Genomic DNA, 22,731 nt, shown 5'->3' with positions numbered 1-22,731 from the left:
GCGGAAACCATTTCTTTCCTCGATATAAGCCAACGATATACTTTCAAACACTTTATACTAAACCCATATAAAGTTAGATCCGTTTGATATTTGGGATTTTTGATCAAACGTCAGTGATTGCCCGCTTCGCTTCTTGTTTCCGTGTAATCGATACGTCGTATTTTTATTATTTTGATCGTTTTTGATAACATACGATACGTTGATATTTCACGTTTAGAGACTTCACAAATTACATTGTCATGCGGGTTATCACTTTCAAATGTCTTTCTTACGTCAGTTTTTTTGAACTAACGTCACAGCGTTCAGGTTCCACAACCCGTGAATGTCGTTTCTTAGTTGAATCCACAGTTGGTGGTGAGTCAAACAAATGCAAATACAACACCACTGAAAGGGAAAATAACACTCTTTAGCAGTGTCAACAACATTAGAGAAATGAAAACATATATTTATAAACCGAAATTATCAAGCGTAGCCTTTCACAAGTTAACTTTTCTTAAAGCAAACTGTAACAAAACCTACCAATGCTTTGAAGTTTAGGGACGATACAACTAGTATATAAAATGTTATTGAGAAACTTGCAAATACAGGTTTATTTGGAGTCTCTCGGCTTGTAAAATCTTCATGTTGATCATCTATCTTATACTTCAGTGAGTGACCTCCTCTGACTGCGACAGGAAATCTGACTTTAATTGCTCACTTTTCTTTGTTTATAAAGTACGCGAGTTGAACTGTGATAGCCATCCCCCTTGTGCAGACAATTCATGGTACTTCCACAAGAAGGACAGCGCCAAAATATTATTCAAGAAGTTTTCAAAGTCTAATATTCATATGTCCGGCCTTAGCAGCGGTCTTCCTACAATAGTATATTTGTTCGAATAATTTCTACAACGTATATCAATTACTGGATTGTCCGATAAAATGACGATTACATTTTGAATGAGTTGTGTACGGCTTTGCTAAGTGGCTATTCATGTAACGTGTAATGGGGCAAGTGTGAATGAGACGATTAACCGATAGCCTCGGGGATTGAGATGGATAAGAATTCGTCATGGAGGTGTCTGCTAAATCTGAGGCACAGTGTTTGTTCAATGGTAAGCAGATGAAGACATAATGATTGTAGTTAACTCATCATTGAGTTGATCATGTTCACGTCATATTCAATCCCCTCCTTCAATTTCAAAAGAAACCAGTTTGTCATTGAAATCACGAATAGAGTACTTGATAGTGTCAAAGCCAATGTATTTCTATTGATGAGTCTCATCGATTCTCCCATTGTCAACAATTCAAATACTTCAACTTGTTTCGACGTTTTTCAACAACTGTGATGCCACCGATGCTTGTCTAATTGATACAAGTGTCCAGTTTATCGTTACAGCTAGCGACAGTCGTTCGTCATGGTCACTTCTTCAATTGCCCATGTCATCAAAGATCGTCATAGACAAATCCATGGGTTTTAAATTAAAACTTGATCATAAACCAATTTTTCTGGATTCTAAGAAATATTCTGACTAGTCAGAAGATAAACAATCGTGTTCTGTCGCTTCAGATATCAAGCACAATGCTGAACTATTGTCTTGCAAGATCTCTTAAATAACTGGACTCCCTGTAAATTGTTACTCTTTTAAATGGGAAACCATGAACGCAGAGTATTCATGGTCTATCTAACAAGCCATTGTTTCAGCCTTGGCAATGTGTTTTTCTCTCGCAAAAGGTCAGATTTACAATGACTTTGAAATCATAAGGCGGACCATTGATTTAGTGTTCTTGAATTGAATTCAGTCTCTGTGTAGAACTGTTTTTACTAACAATGGTTCACCCACCAGTGCATACTACAGTATGTGTTACAGCTGTGCAGTGACTCCACTCTCCCAGTGACTCCATGTCTTTATGGTGACAAAACATTGAATATTATGCGTTGTTTTGCGGAACCTGTAGATATGTTATTCAAACAAAAGTTTCAAACTCATTTTCGCGCGCATACTATAAGGTAGGAGTATATTTTGGCCCTGTGATGCAATGAAGTGGGTTGTGTTACAGACAGTCAGATCTCAACCTCTGGTTCTCATATATGGCGTTGTCTTCAACCCGATTAGCAAACTCAACGTGTCGTATACCGTTTGATAAAGTTTGCTGCAACAAAGCTAGAAACTAGTTGCAATATTTTGAACTTCGACTTTGAAAAGATGCTAAGTAGCCTCATGTAGGGCAATGTAAAACAATTTGGATGTAAGAGAAACGATATGACAACCATGGTGGTTGACGTCACTATGAAAATTAACCATTGCTTCCTGGAAAGTTCCATCCAGAGAAACCAGAGCGTCGTTATAAATAGATAATTGTTTACCGCTAATCGCCATTAACATTGTCACGAAGCAAAAAGAAATGATACCCACTGCTTCATCAGATGTTGTCAGATATAATTTATGATACATTAAAAAGTGCAAAATAGAAAATTAAATAGTAACAAATCCGTGTTGAGGTTGTAACATCAATACTTTCTGAAAAGACGTGCTCTGTACCTTTACAGTCGCTGAGTACCACACTTATGTTTCGTCAGTCCTTTTCAATCACTTATGAGTATTGTCAATAACTGACTTTATACGAAATAATTGATGAACGAAATGGCATTGATGTAGATTTTTTTTTAAATTCCAAAGAGAGTAAAGTTGCAACGAGTTTGTACCCGACGAAATAACTGTCAGGTTTTACAACATTTGCAGCAAAATTCAAAATTTTCGATTTCCAGAAATGTACGTCTGTGTGTTGTTTACTTTCATCTCTCATAAATAATGATACAAAGTCTGCATGATATATATATATATATATATATATATATATATATATATATATATATATATATATATATATATATATATATATATATTACGAACACGAGATTGAAATCCAGAACTTTTTCTGTTTTTCCCTACTCATAGCTGATATAGGTGTAGCATTTTTAACTCATCGTAAATCCTTAAGCGTCTCACTTACAGACAAATGCAAAACAAAATTTTGACCCGAGTCAAGATTATTCATTGACCACAATGAATAATTACTCACATTGAACTTTCAAATCAACGTTCCGTTGCAAGAAAGAGTCACTTAGAAAATCAAAATACCGGTATATGTTCCTTTAACAAGTCCATTCAAATGTAAACGGATAGGATAGGATGTCCCAAATTCTATTTTCATCTTGCAATTTCAACATTGTCTTTCTTTGTATCCGAAGTCAATGCTAATACATCTGGAGTTTTTTCGTGTCCATTTTCTGCTGTCTGCCCATCCTCCTTCAACTCCATGTCTAACTCGCGCAAATTGTCAAATTTGTCCTGATTTTCTTCTAAACTTTCCAGGTTTTCTACATCACTCTTGGTTTGACTGTCGTCGACTTTTTTCATTTGTTTCTTGTGCTTCATACGTCGATTTTGAAACCACGTCTTCACCTGAAAAAATCACCGCCATAAAATGTAAATAAAGCTTACTTACCAGGATGCTTCGCATGTCATTAACTGGATCGCGATTTTAAAACAATGTTTGACACTGCAATTAATTTCTACTTTGATCCTTTTATTATCTTTTCATTCACATCCTGTGTAAAGAACCTATCTTCGTGTTTGCCAGTTTAAGGAATTGTTGTGTGTATTAATCGGTGATGATGACATTAAAGAAGTTTTTGAGGATAAGCAAAGTATTTAGGCTGCGTTCACAAATAACGATGGGGGGACTGGAGGAATCGCGATTGAAATTTTAATTTTTTTTTCAGATCCCCCCTCAATACCCTAAAAAATTTTCAAATGCTCCCCCTCTATAATGATCAAAATTTTACAAGTCCCTCCCAACTATCTCAAGTCCGCATATTTGTAAAGGATGTGCATGCAGAAAAATCAAGTATTGCGCCATTCCGCTCGCAGATGTTCAACACTACACTGTTATTAGCAATTTGTAAAGTCATATTCCTAAGACAAGTCATTTAAAAGGCATCAGTGAACTTTTTGGATTTATCAGTCTAAGCCAACTTGAGTTAATCCAACTCTGGCCAGGTCAATCGCTCCTGCCGAAAAGCACACAAAATGACGATCATGAGAGAGTAGGCAAATTGTGAATTCTGGCTAACTGCCATATTGTAAAAAAGCTGAGTACAGTGACCTACCAAAAATTTGTTTCAAAAGTACAAGACACATATGAATTAGATGCTACTCAAAATTGACAATATTGGAAGGCTAAAATATTAATGTTTTAATCTTTGAAATTTTGGGTGTAATAATGGCAAATTTGGTTAAAAATAAATAATTCCATTTATTCACATATTTTTTCATTTAGTCTTTACTGTTCAAAGTTTTACTTTTGTATTATTTTATGACAAGAATGTGAAAATTTAGAAAATCAACCATGGTGACCCCATATTTTTTTCTTTAATATTTGATTATTCTCATATGCCAGAATTAAAAAATTCAGGATAACTTTTCAAGTCTCCTGGTCTTCCATATGTTGCTTCCATATGTATTAATTTAGATACTTTTGACAATATTTTTGTTCAGTTTATATAACTGAGTTCTTATTCTACTCCCTACAGCATGTTGAATTGTCCAGTATTCAGCATGCTATCACAGCCTGTGTATGTGTAGCATGCATTTGTATCACTGACAACTGACTGTCAGTCTGGACTCTAATTAAATCATCACCTAATACATATTAATATAAACAGGCTTCGTCGACAAACTGAATATTGTGTGTTTAAGCATGCTGTAGGGAGACAGCAAGAAACTGTAGCTGATACATTACATAGAAATATTGCAAAAATCATCAACATTTGCAGCTTATGCCCTATTAATTATAGGCTTGTTTGGTTTTTTACAACAAATCACACATGTTTAGATTTTTTCGAGATAAAAGTCATGAAATGTAACAAAATGGTTTCTAGATTTTGTTAAATTTTTACTAACATTACAACAATTGGATGACATAAAAATGGTATTCATTTTTCATTGAATTACCTAAAAAAATTGAATTGGAAAATGTAAAACATAAAAGGGAACCAAAAAATTTCAAGTCCCCCCTCTACTACCCCAAAAATTTTCGAATCCCCCCTGAATTCCTCCAACCCCCCTAAACGTTTTTTGTGAACGCAGCCTTATATGATATTTAAACGCTACTGCGATGTCTAAAACTTTCTACACGGCCGTAGAATTCATCGATACACTTCAACGCCTCTGGAAACAGACATCTACGCGTCTAGAAGTCTCAAATTCTGCAGGGCCTGGTTGAAACCGGCTACTCTATTGCCTGAGAGTGAAATCTCATCATATCCGTGACTTGAATGACCTCAAATTCATTTTCACAAGAGAAATGCTGTGCGGTGGATAACCAAGGGACAAAATCCAAAGTCTCAATGCTGTGCTTTCACTGGACTTTTACACAAAACCGGAACAAAAGTGTTGATTCTCGGTACTTGTCTTAAAACTTATCGTGTCTGTCTTTTAATATTCTAAGAAATGTGTTGCTTTCTTATATTCTTAGGATCTACAATCAGAAGCATACTATGAACATAAAAATGGTGGAAGGTTTTCAGTTATGATACATCTATTTGCTAGGTTATCTCCTTGGTCGTGGATACACGTCTTAATTTCGAACTAGATACAATTATTTACGAATTATTGTAGACACTGTTTAACTTCAGAAAAGGAAGGTCGCCTTCTACACCGTCGTTCACATTCCAGAGAATTAAGCGACTTGAGAGAAAATCTAGAAACAAAATTACAACTTTCAGTATTGAGATTAGCATATTGAACCTTGAATGAAGATCGATCATTTACCGTTGATTTGATGTAAATTTAGAAAAGCAGTTTGTTGGGAAATGGGAAAATTTAACTCTGAATTTGTTTGTCACACTGCTTTCGCAGTCGATGTCAATGTTCCAGCAATGATTCTAAAGCATAAACTGATTACTTTTATCGTAACGCTTATGCGCTCCTAGTGCACTCATATACTGACAGCATTGAAATGAAAACATATCTAACATTTAAACTTCGGTTGATGACAATCTTGTTTAATGCTGTGTATGACATCACTTTTTGATCTTATACGATGGGAAGCGCTACAGTTTGAGTCGATCTCATTAGTTGATAAGTGCTGAGGAAGTGAAACCAGTCTTTCCAAAGTTTTGAGTGACTTAAAGAGTAGTTTTGGAATTGACATCATTTTCAAATTAAGGTAAAGCACAAATAAACGCAACACTATTTTATTTGTAGAGTAACGAGAACGTAAGTTTTTTTTAAAATCACTGTTTGACTAACAACAGGTTTTTGTTACCACGTTGCTCACGGAAATATGTTGTAAAAGAAAGTAATTAAAGCTATATCGAAATACTTAAAACACGATTGGAAATAATTTGGGATAATTGGATGGTGAAGTAATGTCTTTAAATCTGCAAATGTAAGCTCATCTGCTTTTCTTTTTACGTTACACACTTGTTTTTTATGAGTAATTTGTAATATTGTGGCATTCAGCCATAGGGCACCTGACATTTTTGAGAAATTTGAAAAATATGAAGATCCAATTATCCCAAATTAGTTCCAATCGTGTTTAAACAGCTTTAAATGCACCAATTTTTAAAAACTTTGCATTCATGACGGAACATTTAGCATTACAGCAAATTTCCTTCATTTGCTGTACATGTACTTCAAATACCATTTATAAGTAACCGTAACTCACCAAGACGATTCATAGCTGATATGACAGAAAAGTCGATGATTACTAGAAATACTATGTACATTTCCATGTAATCTACAATCATCAATGTTGAAGACAAAGTACGCAGAGTATTACCGAAGTGAAATCTCATTCTGTATCGAGCAATGACTAACTAGGCGATAAACTTCACCGCCCTGTCGTCAGTTTTGAATGCTACATATTGTTCAGGAGTGTTGTACTGTGTTTTCCTTAAGGACCGCGTTGAAATTCTGACAATAAAGCTATGCATTCAGTTAATTACAGGCCACTCTAATGATCGACACCTAATTCAAAACAAATCAAACTTTTGACACCAGTAAAGTCGTGCTTTTATTTTCCCCAAAGGTAGATAACGACATATCACGGGAAAAATAAACGACAGCCACCTTTTGAAGTTCAGCTGCATTTGACATCTATAAAATTAGAAAACTACAGGCTGGCTTTGACAAAAGTCAGTTTTGTTACTTCCTGATGTGATGTCTTTCTGCAATGTTAATGCGTTTAAAATACGATCTACGCGAAAATTACCTTGGCTTCGGTACATTTCACAACTCTAAGTAAAAAAAAATTGATATCGTAAAATCGGAAAATGGTCAAAAGTACAGTAGATATGGTATAGAGTTATATTCAACAGGTCAAGTTTAATTTGGTACGATCCCTTCATTGTCTCCCAAGTCATCTACAACCTACGTCCAAATGGCCAATGCCAAGATTTCAAGAGGAGCCTTTGCTGTCCTTAAATTCCCCTGGAAACACCTTATTATATTACTTTATGAAACGATCTGACTCTATTCAGATGCTATCTTGTTGATATTTTACTGAACGAACAAGCAAGTCAGAGTTCTCAATGTTCGAATATTCAATCACAGTACTGTTATTATCCTGTCTCACAAAATTTGGAAATAACTTTTCAAATAACCCTATTATCAAAACTGTGAAAACAGATTCTTTTTTAGGAAAGCCACCTGATTATCAATATTGTCAGATGACTGAAGATACAGATTAACATTTAGGATAAGCGCCAAGCCTCCGCATACATGTATTTCGGCTTGTGCATGGCTTTTTTCTGTCAGTAAAATTTGATGAAAGTCAGAAAGATTTAATAACATTATTTCTCTTGCCTGAGTTTCCGAGAGACTAAGCGATGCGGCCAATTCCACTCTCTCCGGTGTTGATAAATAACGCTGGTTTTCAAATCTTCTCTCCAAACCGTTCAATTGTTGGTCTGAAAATACCGTTCTGGCTTTCCGTCGTCGACAATGTTTACCCGCAGCATCGGCGTGGAAAAGTGGTGAGTAACCGTATCCAGCTAAGAACAGAAAGTCAGATACGGTAACTGTTAAAGTCTTTGGAGAGGAATATTGGAGATAAACTGACCACCGTCGATAGTTATGTCTGGGAGTGCGGGATGGCTCGAGATTGACAGCAAGAGAGGACATCATGCTAGTTTAATTTACTCAAGGCGCAATGGCAGTTCTCTAATGACTTGAACGAAAGAATTCCACGGGAGGGTAACTTTGAACTCTATTGGCTCAATTCACTTTCACCAAGGGTGATAGTTGTCTTTAATATCAATAGAAACCAGAGATAAGACGTTATGAAATAAAACTGCAACAAAGAAGAAATCAAACCCTCAAGTAAATAAGATGGCGACCGTTTACAGTAGTGGAACTAGCCAGTAGCGGAGCTAGGTTAGATGCAATTCACAATCCTATGTTGATCTCTGCCTTATTTTGATATACAGTGAAATTGTAAACACAGTATTCATTTAAACAGGTCAGGATTTGTTCTGTCTTGTCATGTTCTATATTGTGTGGTAAACACTATAGCATTCAGTGTTGGCATATCCTTTATATAAAGGTCGTCACTTACTGTCATTGAATACAGCCTTGTCGTTAATCATCGAAAGTCAAGTTTTACAATGATGAGACAATACTTACGGTGAGCCGGTAAAATGTATGGGTGATCTATTGTCGCTTTGGCGTACGGGTGGAGTGCATGTGTGGCAAGGAAACCGCTGTATGCCGTGGCCGACGTCGATGGTATGCTGCAAGACAAGCCATATTCGTAGATCGATGACCGGGCATGGGACATGGACACTGCCGCTAAGTCAGCTAGATGTTTCGGAGTGGTCGCCGTTTTACTGACCAGAATGTCATCTATGAGGAAGGAAGTTGGACGATTGGCAGGTGCCTCAAAATTCATCATCTTGTGTTGCACTACCGTGTAAAAATGCAATTTTTGTACAATTCTGTCCAAAGTTGTAAAATTTGAACGTCTACTTTCAGTAGTCAGAGAACTTGAACAGGCAACTAAAGTCCAGAGAGAGAGAGTTCGTCACTTGGCAATTCTACTACATTAGAAGGATGTACGCTTCTTACATGTAGTTTAAGATATCGATACAGCCAATGGTATTCTTGCCTTTGCTTGCCTACCACTCTTAAAATAATGCATTCCCTGCCAAACGCGGCAGTATCCGAGTGATTGAACAGCCGCATAACTCTTGCCAATCCATTATATTAGTACGCGTTGCCATTCGGGTAATGTAATTGGTTGGTCGTCGTTGGTTAGCTGTAGAAGGTAAAATTATGATGTATTATAATCTCAATGCTTAATGATAAAAATTATGCATATACATTAACGTTAACCGATAACGTCCACGGCGACCACATCCACACCTTAGCCTTACACTAAAGGAAATTCACAGAAGTCTTTTTAGGTATCTCTAATATGCAGGATGATAATATCACATTCATCAATCAATCTGAATTTTAATCTTTTCTATTCTTTTCTGGGATATGCATTTACATTAAAAAATCTTTTCCTCGGGTTTTTATGACGAAGATTTTTCACACTGGACGTCATTATGAGCGACATTGTCGCCGACGAAGAGGAAAACGTTTAGATTTCAAACTTTCTACTTAATTTTTTGAGTGACTATACAAGACCGGGAAACAGTGAAGTTGTCCTCGTGATTGTCAATGTTATTCTAGCAACGAGTGTCTCCAAATGTTGTTTTTTACCCTAATTCATTCGCTGTATTTCCATATCATGATCAAACCACGCTATTTTTATTTGTAGGGGTTTGCAACGCTTCTTGGCGGAAAGGGTTAAATGGCCAAGTTATCGTGTAGGAGAGCAATGGTACTGGAAGTGGTGCTGTATGAAGTCAGAATCAAATGTGGTTGATCTTGAAGTTGAGGTTGAATGGTCGTATCTGGTACGTTTTACCATGGCCAATGTTTAAGCCAATTAAAGTATTCGCCGAAATGACTGTTGTATAATCTTCCAAAACACACTACAAATTGTAAATGATTACAATCATAAATAGGATAATGAACGTGTGACAGCCCTCCATTAAAGTCCATAATAACTCCAAATTGTGATCATTTGAAATTGACCAGAGGCTGTTATTATAACAATGATACCCCTTTTCAGAAAGTCACGTGATCAGTAACGACAGGGGCGGATTACTATGTTTACCTCTACAGTTGCCGACAACAAGCTGTTTTTAGAGAAAATCGTTGGATAGTCTTTTACAATTGGATCTAATAACATCCCGTTGTCACGACGTTCAGCCTCCATTTTCTACACAAACCCATCGGCTTTGCCATCGATGGTGCGCAAAACACTAATAATGTCGGCTCAGAAACAACAATACAATAGAGATCTTAGCCAATTCAATGTTTTTGTTGCCTAGACAATTTCAAAAGCGCAAGTGATGTAAAACATGTATCAACTGTATAACGGTTGCTTGTGGATGCAACGATGACATAACACTAACATTTTAATTTACTTCTTGTCGGTAAATTTCTGTAGTATGGTTTCACCGAGATAGAAACAAAAGCTAGGTGTTATCATCGAACAATCTGGCAAAAATGATGCAGTGAATGAGGAACCCTGAAGTTTTATGTCAAATTTTCTCTTTTGTTTTTACGTTGTTACAAGGGACCAATGACTGTACACGACTCCAAAACAAAATATTCCCCAAAAATGTAAGTACGTATAATCCCACTTGTTGACTTTTATAGAAAGAAATCTACTGACTTAGAAACAAATGTTGTATTTTGTATTCCAAAGCAAAATAGTACAGACGCTGGTATCGATGATGCCATGTCAAGTATGAAAAGTAAATTAATTATGATGGAGCCTCTCAATTCCGTCTCTAAAGGATTTTCAATTAAAATAATGGAAACTATATTTCTGTTAAGAGAGGCTAAATGTAGAAAGATTTAAAGCCTACATTTTGAAGCTCTTTGAAAGATGACGCTGGTTGTTGAACATCATCTACCACGGTTAAGTGTCCCTCAACATTTCCTTTTTTAGCAAAACCCATTGTTGACTTGTAAGGCACTTCTTATTGGCGGTAAAAGGCTGCTAATTGAGTATTGGGAGTTAGTATTCCATATGATATCCGTCTTTTAGGTGAAAGTGCTACTAGCAAGTTAAACCATTTAGTATTCATTAAAATGGCGGAAGACACGCATTTAGTGACATATTAGCTATGAAAATACGCTAGGTGGCAGTAAGTCATAATGGGCCTCAAGATAGGACACAGGCACTGCCAGCCTATTGTCTGCCTTGTTGAACATTAAAGTGTTGTTGTAGTGTAAACTCGTGTCTCTGAATGTCAGACGACTTCTAACGCGAGGTGTAAAAATAATTGACAAAATACGGCCGTTGTGCTTCGAAAGAGACACAGATTTTTTTGGAGAAATCAAACCTCGCTCGGTAACAATCACAGATAATCACAGCTGCGCATCAACATAAAGATTCATAACTGAAATTGTACATTGTCATCAAATATTTCGTTTCTCTTTTTCTTCTTAATCACTATTTATGACAATTTTATTCACAATGTTCACCAGCAGGAGTCAACTGACGTACAGTACCCAAACACTATAAACGTTAAAACGTCAGTTTTTTATCACAGAAACATGAATCAACTAAAATTATCGTACGTCATGACAAATAATCTCATTGAATAATTATTGAAAATTTTTAAAGACTTCTTTCGGCGGTGTATGTGCATCCTATGATGTTGATTTGGGAATTAGCCAACATTGGCGATGAATGCTTCAGTGACTATCAATGTCTGAACTGAAGCTAAAAATGGTTTCCTGTTGATAAGTGAGTACGAGTAGGAATTAGAACTCAGATATAGAGGCGCTATCTCCAGGGCTTTACTTCGTTCAATTACTGCAATTTTAACCACTTTGTACAGATACTCAATGGAGTGTAGGATACAGGCGAACCATACAGAGAGCGACATAAGCATAGAGCGCCAACAGCACTCTTTTACCAAGCCAAGCAATTTGCAGCTATTACTTTGTCTAATTTCAATCAATTATGGATCCAAGTCAAATCTGGCTGAGTCTAAGTGACACTAAGCATTGCTTTCAACTGGAGTGTTTCTACTAGACCTTCATAGAAAGTCTAACAAAGCATACGCCATTATTACCAGTCAATGAGTACCTTGTACACCAGTGTGGAATTCTAGTCTGTTTCACAGCGACATGTTAGGGCCCTCATCCGATCACTCGATCTCTTTCTCCAGGCGATATAAGTTGACGACTTTTCCGATGTACGAAAACTAAGGCTGTAGCCATGACGGAATATATATATATATATATATATATATATATATATATATATATATATATATATATATATATATATATATATATATATAATATATAAACTTTATGGGGACATGCGCCATTTTACCGTACATTCTACCGCATGCACAAATTGAATAAACCTATAAACCTACAAGAGTGATAAGAAATCATTTCAAAATATTTGCATTCATTTCTGCGTGATTTTCTACAGTTACTTAAGAGAAAGTTTTCACATCTTATTAATTAAAATAATTTACCGGTAAAGTTTAAAATCAACACAGCGAAAAGCCGCGGCGTTGGCTAGCAATTGGAGTTTACAAAATTACAGATATCTGTCAGCTTTAAGCTGGAGAATACTCACTTCTATTCAAAGGTAAAGGGTGGCTCAGCGAAGCACTTTATAGCTACTTTTAGATTTTAAAGTAGCAGAATCAATTAATCATTGTTCAATTCTGATAAGAGTGACAAAATTACAATGATCTCAATCCCATCGTTTGGTCATTGCCATCTGGGAGGAGTTTTCTCTCATGATTCACCTTGTGTTCTGTCGCCTATGCATACTACAGCGACAAAAATCAATGCATAAAAGCAGAGAAATTAAATTCCACGTCAAAAAGTCAATACAAAGCAAAGTAGAAGGATTTGATTTCGGCAAAGTTTAAAAGTTATCGCGACGACAGGTATTATGGCATTTATTTGATGTGTAAAATTCTTGCTACATGACAACTATCAAATCGAGCAAATGACATCTGCAGCTGTCTAAAAATGGATCTTGCAGATCCATTTAAGCTTACTCATTAAAACCTTCCGATACATGTCCTGATATGTCTCCCGATATTCATAGATTATTCAAAAAGCGTCAAAGGTGGTCAAAATGATTGAGTATCAATCAATCAATCAATCAACCAATCAATCAATCACTCGCAGACAGTGTGAATGTCCTGGTGAATGTTCCGAGAAGAATATTGCATGGCGAACTAAAATGTACAATAAATAATGAGATTCACTGTAAGGTTACCACTGACTGCTAGTCCTAATTGACAAACACAGAACTGTCTTGAGATATGGCAAGGTGACTATTCAGCATATAAAATAAGTTACAATCACGGTGGGTCTACTCCATAACGAACGCCAGATATTTATTTTTATTAAAATAGTCAATTATTCGGATATAAAACAGCAAATCAATTGTTTCACGTTGAACTGAGGTCACGTATGTTGTGTAATGTAGAGTAGAGTAGAGTGTAGATGTATTAGATAAGGCGGAATGAATTGGGTAATTTCGATATTATCACACGAAGTCCTTGCTATTTTGTTTTCGATTTGGTTAATATAGATAGTTCAGAAGATGTGATGGAAATGAACATCAACATCTCAGAAATTTATGCAACCTTGGATTGGTTTGAAAAATACAAAACGAGATGAGAATACAAGGAGTTTGTAGGTTTGGTTAGTCACTGGCAGGAAATGAAGTGTTTTCTTTTAGATTCTTACATTTTAATCCCTGTTTGTAAGATAATGACATTCATATGTATAATGTTAATTTAAACGTAACGCAAAGAGATAAGCTTTCATAATAAAACGATTTTCGGCAATCATAGCAGCTACATAATTAAAACATCACTTAATGAAGTATTGTATCCAAATCAAATTAACCTATATGCATTACGTGCATAAGCTGAATGTAAAGATGTTCATTTATCTTGTGTAGCCTTCGTTGAACTCTACCATGGTTGCTAATGACGTAATGGTTCCTAAAATTGAATAACTGTAACCGGACATACACGTGTAAAATCTAATAAAATCTAGGGCATTTGTGAAATCTTCTCTGAATTAGTCGACAATGAACAAAATAGCCGAAGAAAAATATAAAAAGGCAAAATACTGCACTTGAGTGGAAGTATAATATCTTAGTAGATAAAGCGAAGACATGTAAATGGGAAATTATGAGTAGTGCATATCAAGAGTGAATTGGTGTGACTTTTTGGAAAACAAGCTATAGGTGATATTGAAATAATTGAAGGAAATCTTTTCCTCACCAAATAGCAATATTGTTTAGATCGTAGTACTTTTTAAGTGTAAACTTTTAGAATAGAAATATTCGACCACGGTTTGAAGTCTCTTTACCTGCAGATCTGTTATGAAAAAGCTGATATGGTGAAAAGTGCACATGCAATATGAAAAGACGTACCAACAACTTATTTTGCTATTAAGTCTAATCTATGTGCTTTTGAAAGTCTGAAGTAATTTTTATACACTTTCCATTTATAAGATCAATGGCATTCCTTTACAGATACTCGTCATTCAACTATGTTGTTCTTCTATTCACTTGTAAATTTCTTCCGCTCGTATGTCGCCATCTTGAATACGTCATGTAAAGGAACTATTTTCTTTCAAAAATTATCAAAAAAACGTAACTGTCAAATCGTAAAGGAAAATATATTTTTGTCAATAGTATAAAGATACTTTTTTACGCTTTGCTGGACACTTTTAGTGTTGAATTATAAAAAGGATCGATGGAGGTTCATAGAACCTCAGTTGTGTTACCGCCATTTTCAGAAACACTACAGTTTTGCGAAAACAACGAAAGTGGACCTGGGACATCGAAATGTTAGACCCTTTACTTTCAAAATGTGTACCTTTGACTGTACGATTATGGTTGTGGATGTTTTTCAACGTTGAGGACAGGTGAAACCGCTGACACTTGTCGAGCAAGGGAAGAGTTAAAATTTCCTCGATGTACATACATGGTAGATTTCGAACTTGAGAGGAATGCATACCAGTGCATACCAGACAAACTGATTTCCTCTAGTCTTTGTGGAAAATTCAAGATAACCGCAGGACAGATATCTCTTCAAATGGGTAAGTTGTACATACCTTTGTCAGAAATTTCCAATTATGCCCGAGTCGCTTATCAACACAGAAATGTTTGTTGAAACATGTCAAATCTTGACCTTGCAAATAACCGCCAGGTCTTTTTTCTTTCTGAAAATCGAGGCAGATGATTTGTCCCGGAATCCAACCTTTGAATATGGTATTATTATACACTCGTGATTCTGTCGGTCGTCACATAAAATCAGGGTGGCAGATCAATGGTGATTAGTTTACAGACTCATCGATAATCGGTACTGAAAAATGTACCAACCTTGTAGAAAAGAGGTGTGAACGGAGGTACTTTATTAAAAGACTATAAATGTCAAATGAGCTGACATTGTAATTGAGAGGGATATCATCTGAATGGATCATGTCAAAATGTCATAGTGGTAATTTTTCATAAAGATTATTCAATATGTTACGTGTTTTCCTGACTGAACAATAATCATACGTTGGTGTAAAAGGTACTGACTGCTGTACGGTGTTACATAAATAACATTGATGGTCTTGTCTAAAACCAGCTGTTTGTTGTTTCTTTCCTGTGTCCCGACAAACATTAGTAAATATCGTACTATGTCTTCAGACGGCATCTAATTGGTCTGATTTTCTTTCAATATCATTTGCTGTAAGATAGACGATTATGTCACCTGCGGCCCTCGAGGAGAGCATTTCTCCCTCTTCTGATATCAATGCATTGACACTGTTCCATGTCTTGGTGAGAAACAAACTGCTTGCCAGTGATATAAGTGATTACTGCAAGTTTAAATGATGTCAATTTATCATCCTTTATCTGAATTTGATGGCTCAGAGACATCAGATGCCAAGATTCTTGTCAGTTCACTTTTCAGGCAAAAAATGCAACATTTCAGAATGTTTTGTAACATTTAGAAAGAATTGTCGATAAGTAGAATCACAGATAAGGGTAATAAAGCTTACTGATCAACTACTTATGGTATCTCGGTAAGATACTATGCTTCTACACTCAGAATATCAACAGCTAAAAAGAAGATCACACAGTTAAACGTTTTCACATTGTGAATTACAGCTCCTATTTTCAACTCTACCACAAAACAATCATTAACATAAATGTGTAAGTCTTTGGACTATTCATTTATGTCGTTAACAGTTTATATCTTCAAACATTCGCTCTTTAAATTTCAGTACTTGTGATAGCATTCTGTAAATGAAACAGTTGATCCACATGACACAGGCGTGGCTATCTCTTGGCATTAGAAGGAATGATTAGGTGTGTTTGTTCAAATCAAACCAGTCAAATTTGTCCTGATAATGTAAAGCATTTAGGGCAGTCCATGGCTAGGCTGTTATCTCTACTTTCAAGTTCTTTAAGGATTCAACAACATTGTAAATATATAGAGAGACACAGAAAAATTCCTAAACAGCTGCAATTACATGTGAGAGGTCAGATGGCTGATTTCAGAATGTCCTCTTCAAAATAAACAAAGACAATCATTTTAAGGAAAAGAAGTGAGTAAAATGAGAGATAGCATTGTTTGAGTATTAAAGTCACACACTGCTTGGTAAACTAATAGAGTGTTGAAGATACTATGAATGGGAACAGTAACTTTTGAGTAGAAGAGGAAGGAAAAATTCAAGGCAAAGTAAATTTTTGACTTCAATACAAATGAATTTCCCATTTATTCCTTGGCATGTACAAGAGTCTTTTTAGCTCAGTCCAGTGAGTGATGAAGGTGACTGGTGTCTTGTCGAAACGTCTCAGTGACATGGAGACCATTTAGAGAGAGGAACAGGTCGAACTACCTATATTTATTTCAACTTTCTGCTATACTTATTTGCAACTTTCACATTTGGACTAACTCTCCAGGGAACATAAATTAAGTTCAGGTTAAGATGGAGGGAGTGTTGATATTTTCAACTGAACACAAAACATTATCTTGTCATATAGGGTTCGTTAGAAGTTCTCCATGATTTAATGTTGAATAATTTGCTAAATTCAAAAATTCAAAGAACGTTCCAAATGTGACCGGCTTTAGTTACATTGGAAACCTTTTCTTGTCTAAAGTAGAGTAAACATTTTGAATGACTCAAAGGGTCAAAACACATGCATTCAAAACTCGGTTTGTCTGACTCCTGACCTTTTGGGCGTTTCAGCTCGGTGATGTTTGTACAATGGGCGGCCATACTTGGTTCCTTGATAGATTGTATCAAGATTTCGACAGATATGTTTCATTAAGGTTCAATGATGTACAGTAAGGATGGTTTCTGGGATGTGATAGGATTCTTTTTCAATGTGAACAAACTAATCAGCTATTGGAAGAAATTTAGACAAACAGATACAATTGTAATAGTAATGGGTCTTTACAAAGCAGAATATAACCAACAGATGACTTCTGATAGTTTGTGACATGTTAGATAACTTTGAATAATGACGTTGAAAGATGACAGAATTGAGAGGGAAGTTTTGGTGATCCGCAATGTTAAACGAGGGGAAATTATTATTGTCAACGCTTTTCAATGCATCATTTGTTTTCAATTATAGAAAACAATTCTTTGTCAATGATTCAGGAATCCAGCAAAAAGTGCAAGTATACATTGTCATCGTTGTCGATTTTCACTGATTCAGAATGCAAATTTGATCATCCCGTCCCTTCACCACCAAATCGTTTTACAATCTTATCGTTTTCTGATGTTCAGTTCCCTAGTCTTCCTAACTCAACCCTAGCACAGGAAAGTTTGGATGAAAGTATTTGAGGAAGTCTCAATGTTTCTCAAATGCCGCTGTCTTCTCTGTTTACATGATTTTCTTCTTTTTAATTCACCACCTTATATTTTCTTTTTTCTCTCCTTATTGCTTGTTTGTTATTATTTGCTTACTCTTCTTCGAGTTTGATTTCGCCGTTACTTTCTCTCAACATTACTATCAACACTGTGAAGATTCATCTCTATGGTTGTATTGTCAGTGAATACTTTTCATTTTGAAGTTGTGAACTGAACTCTGTATGTGTTTGTGATGTACATGTATGCATCGTCTAGCCAGACACCTGTTGCATGTTCCTTCAACATACTATGTCTTGTTTTCTCTTTTAAAACAACATGCAATCTTTATCCTATTCAGCATATTTAATCCGTGTTAGCTCACATACAAATAATTTGACGGAAAAATATCAATTTCAATGAATTGAACTATACTAAAGTGTATCTCAGAAGGCATAGTGACGTCATAATTTCGACATTCAATTGATAAATTGAGTGTGTTGCTAGTACAGATTACGATACCTGCTGCTTAATTAATTCCAAAGACAATATTTTAAAAAGAAATATATCGCTAGGAACAATTTCCGAAAAAAAAAACGTTTTAAATTTCAGAACTGAAATTCGTCAATCATCTTTTCATGGCTGAGGTGAAGACACGCAAAACGTCAATTAAGGCAATAATGTTCACATTAACGTAAACAAGGTCAAGACATTAGTAAAAATGTCATCGATGGCAGGCTAAAAACTTGAACCAAGTTTTGTGTGCTTAAGTCAAATACAGGCAGTAACATGAATAGCTGTGAATTCACATTTTTGGTCAGTCGTAATCACCATTGTTTACAGTTGACTCATTAGCATAGAATCCGGACATGGGAAGAGAGGTGTCAGACAAGTTCATTACCTCATTCAAGTTCAAGAGAATTTGTAACGTTTATCCGTAGACGAGCTATTGTATGGTTCTCTCCTTATCCAATGTGATGTATGCCAGCTGCGCACACTCTGTACCATTTATAGATGTTTATTTCAAGTTTCGATTTCTGACCCTTTCAATTGGGAAGAGCCGCGATTTGCATCTTTTAGATAATACAGTGAACTTGCTCATCTAAAACATTTACATGCATTTTCATCTTTCCTTGATAATTTTTACTTTTTAGTGCTCTTGAAGTGTATATTGGACCATGACTTTAGACTGCTAGTGCAACTTAGAAATCAACGATTCATTGATACCTTGACGTTTATCAAAAACGTGCCGATAACTTTTTGAATTTTTCTCGTTTCGTTTCGGTCAGACAGTCTCCTACACAGCAGTAAACAGTACCTTGCAGCTATTTACTCACGGCAGATTCAGTGTAGCGTTGAAGATCAGAGCCGAGATAGCACTTCTGATTAATAAACGAAAGGCGCTGTCTTTTCTTACTTCAAAGAGAAAGACGTGCGTGACTCCTGAATTGTGTTTTTCTCAACTCTTCGTTGCTCCTTCCAAATTGTTTTCATGTGAGTGAATTGAGTGTTGCTGTCGTCATGGTCACCAAAGACTTGACGAGTCATGGTATAAACAACTTGGATAACAGAATGGTTGATTTCATTAACTAGATTTAAATCAGATACACCTAACAGCATGTTTCAACAAATTCAGTGAGCTGTAATAAATATCATAACTGATTCACTTTGCGCTTTATCAGATGCTTTATTTGTACATTACCAGATTACCAGTGAACTTTGACCTCAAAAAACCGTAAATTTATTACAGTATAAGTAATAATACTGTAGACATAGGTACATGTATATTCAACAAGCGTTGAATGTAAAATGTACATGCGTTAACTTCACCAATACAGCGATAAAACGATTGTAGTCGCTATTTGACTTTGTATTATTGTCTAAATTCCGTGTTGTTAATATTTTATAGGGTGTTAGCATTGGTTTCCAAATAAACCTATCGATTAAATGATTGGGTTGAAAAGAACTGCATTCATCTCATAGCGATCGATAGCAACTCACACTAGTCATTAGTCAATTAGCTAGTTTTCAGTTATAATGCAACAGCTGTTATTGGAAGTCTAACTTGATACATCTGACTTGAAGCATTCAGCCTGTAAATCATGTGTTACGTTGGCCTGTGGACCAAACGGATCGACATTGGTATTCAAGTTAAAGTTTGGGCTTATGTCACCGGTTTTGTCACGGTTACCTGTGTTCTATTCCTCTCTGCGCCTTCCACCCCATAGAATATGTACACACGTCTATGGGGCGCATAGGCGCAGAGTGGAATAGAACACAGGTGACTGTGGTTTTGTTAACCTAAAAAGTCATTGAACTTGTGTTTTATTGCGTTAACGGCCCGGTGGTTATGAATTTTAAGATGGATAGACTGTATATTTGGACCAAATAAACCATTGAGTTCATCTCAATGCCATATATACTGCACTGTTAGTCGTAACAAATTATCAGAACCCTTTCCTTATCCTGAATTGAAAACGGTTCCGCTGCAGGACATTGCTCTTTTAGCCAAACTTTCAACATACTCGCATTTCCACCGTGACCAATTGTAATGCCTAGGCCTAAAGAGTGATCTATGTGAAATGGCTGTGACATATTCTAACACGACATCATCACATCTCCATCAAATTTGCTTATTCATTTACTCTCTCCCTCCCCCCCCCCCCCCCTCTCTCTCTCTCTCTCTCTCTCTCTCTCTCTCTCCCCCTCTCTCTCTCTCTCTCTCTCTCTCTCTCTCTCTCTCTCTCTCCCTAAGATAAATTGTCCATTGACTCTCGGAACGTTTTGCGTCTTCTTTTCCGTTTTCCTATGAAATGAATGCGAGTCAAGTTTGTACTATAGCAACAAGACAGTATTTAGATGAATTTGATTTAAATTCTAGTTCCAATCGTTGGATGCTGGTAGGCCCCTCCTCGTAACTTTTAGCACTCTGAACTATTGTGCATTTTGGGGTTGTTCAATCTTTTAAAGACTGAGTTGTTTGTTTTGTTTAATTTTGATAATGATACGATGTTCACTCTGACATTTTGTGTTCGGCGAGTGTTTTCCGATACCGCAAGAAACGATTAACCCGAAAACAGTGTGATCTTCGTATTCGAATACTACAGACATTGAGGTAGGAACCGCCATGCTACAGATTAGGCCCTGACATATAAGGTATAGTCCCCTACATGTAACTTTGTTCCTTGATATTCTTTTCATCGTTACTGCATTAGTTCAAAATTATAATAGAGAGCCTTTTACATTACTCGTAAAATTTCACTCCTCTGAAATACCATAAAAAATCTTAACCACTCACCTATTATCGCCATGTCGAGGTCTCGATGTGTAACCGCAGATACACCGGTAAAGTCAGACTTTGCTCTGAGTCGTTAAGTTATTTCGAAGTATTTGGATAGATAGATGAACTGTTTAACATGAAAATTAGACATTTAAAGAAGGCAATTGACACTTTTAATTATCCACAAATAATAGACAACTGTGTGTTGATTCATTCAACGGTAGACAATCAATAGGTAAGGTGTAAATGACAAAGTATAAACTGTCTGACACTGAATTTTAAAAAGTGTCTAGAACTGAAAAGTCAGCTGTTCCACAAGATCAGGTTTGAGGTGAAATTCGCCAACTTTGAGATATATTTATGGACTTTGTAACAAGTGTTTCACACCATCCTCTACAGAATGTTAACATTTCAACGCGTAATAACTGTCACATCATAGAGGGCTGGCATATGTTTCTGAACAACTCTATGAAACTCCACTAGTTGCACTATGAGAAGCATCCAAGGATAATCGATAGTGTACATGAATCGTTTTAAATATGATGAATACAAAGCAATATATCCATTGTTATGCCGAAAATGTTAACACTGCTGTATCTACAGATACTGGTGAAGATTGACGTGTATAGTTTGTTCACAATTACCGATGTCGTTCAAGTTGACTTGTTCGGCTATCTGAAGCTGACCGTTTTTCATTTTCGTACAACTATTGTTGACTACAGAATCTTTCACCGTCAACAGAAGATTCATTGTGATTTTATAATACCTGTTAATTAGGACAATTGTTTAAGCACGGGACTATTAAGAGGGGCTGTGTAATTTGAAAATAAGAATAGTCCAAGGAATTTTGGACGCTGTGTGGTATCTCTTAATGAGCGTTTTTGGAGATTTTTCCTCTTTAAGTCTCATCGCTACCTTCGCCCTGACTTTTTCACTGTAACAATGGGCTTTAGTATAGACATATGTGACCTATCGCTGAAACAATAAATAAACACAGTGTTTAGCTTTTCCTAGTATATGCGCATTAACGTTTTCACCAATCCATCAAAAAGCAGTAACTCTTTGGTTATCAGATGAGAGTAAACTGTGTTCGGTGCTATTATTTAGTGTATCTCACCTGATATGATGTTTTGAAGTACTGGAAAATCGAGTGTTTCTTTCTATATCGCTTTAAAGAAGAGTTATTTGAGGTTGAATAATTTTTCAAAAGACAGGTGATAAAGTTGCAGTGGTTGCAGAATGTAAACGTTGTATCATTCTTGACAAAACTGAAATAGACATTATTTCTCATGTGACTCATAGTCTCCTTGACAAAACTGAAATAGTGTTTCTCACGTGACGCACAGGCTCATTTTTTCCTACAAATTATCTAAAAGAGGTTCTATTAGAGTCGAGTTTCTCGAATTTACTCACGGCAATACTGATGATGGCATTACTCAGCCTCTCAAAGACCTTCAACATGACGATGGTAACTACCGTACGCCTTATATTTCA

General features: G+C 36.0%; 2 protein-coding genes across 5 annotated transcripts in view; one reads left to right on the top strand and one right to left on the bottom strand.

Annotated features, from left to right (window-relative positions):
- Positions 1-2,405: 2,405 nt before the first annotated feature.
- Positions 2,406-21,380, bottom strand: LOC139116271 (brain-specific homeobox protein homolog). Of its 4 annotated transcripts, XM_070678868.1 has the most exons (5): positions 21,256-21,380; positions 9,111-9,300; positions 8,670-8,888; positions 7,851-8,038; positions 2,406-3,443 (listed from the first exon to the last, which is right to left on the bottom strand). In XM_070678868.1, the coding sequence occupies exons 3-5, from the start codon at positions 8,821-8,823 to the stop codon at positions 3,189-3,191; spliced, it is 597 nt and encodes a 198-aa protein (XP_070534969.1). In that variant the 5' UTR covers positions 8,824-8,888; positions 9,111-9,300; positions 21,256-21,380; the 3' UTR covers positions 2,406-3,188. The 4 variants fall into 4 exon arrangements, with proteins under 4 accessions (XP_070534969.1, XP_070534966.1, XP_070534968.1 ...); XM_070678865.1 differs by having other exon boundaries at positions 8,670-9,300; XM_070678867.1 differs by lacking the exon at positions 9,111-9,300 and having other exon boundaries at positions 21,256-21,342.
- The window catches only part of LOC139116266 (solute carrier family 35 member F4-like), a 23,209-nt gene continuing 15,360 nt past the window's right edge, over positions 14,883-22,731 (top strand). Inside the window, exon 1 of the mRNA XM_070678859.1 lies at positions 14,883-15,212. The gene's annotated coding sequence lies outside the window, so the exon portion shown is untranslated. The remainder of the gene's footprint in view (positions 15,213-22,731) is intronic.

This window comes from Ptychodera flava, chromosome 17 (assembly GCF_041260155.1).
Source record: "Ptychodera flava strain L36383 chromosome 17, AS_Pfla_20210202, whole genome shotgun sequence".
Classification (NCBI taxonomy): domain Eukaryota; kingdom Metazoa; phylum Hemichordata; class Enteropneusta; family Ptychoderidae; genus Ptychodera; species Ptychodera flava.
This window is presented reverse-complemented; position numbering and strand designations above follow the sequence as displayed.

What these genes read in the sequence shown, in the direction of transcription:
- LOC139116271 (XM_070678865.1), bottom strand. Translation starts at nt 8,937, where the DNA reads ATGATGAATTTTGAGGCACCTGCCAATCGTCCAACTTCCTTCCTCATA. An exon ending in ATACATTTTACCGGCTCACC is followed by an intron (nt 8,039 to 8,669) that starts GTAAGTATTGTC and finishes TTCTGTTCTTAG; the next exon opens with CTGGATACGGTTACTCACCA. An exon ending in TTAGTCTCTCGGAAACTCAG is followed by an intron (nt 3,444 to 7,850) that starts GCAAGAGAAATA and finishes TGATTTTTTCAG; the next exon opens with GTGAAGACGTGGTTTCAAAA.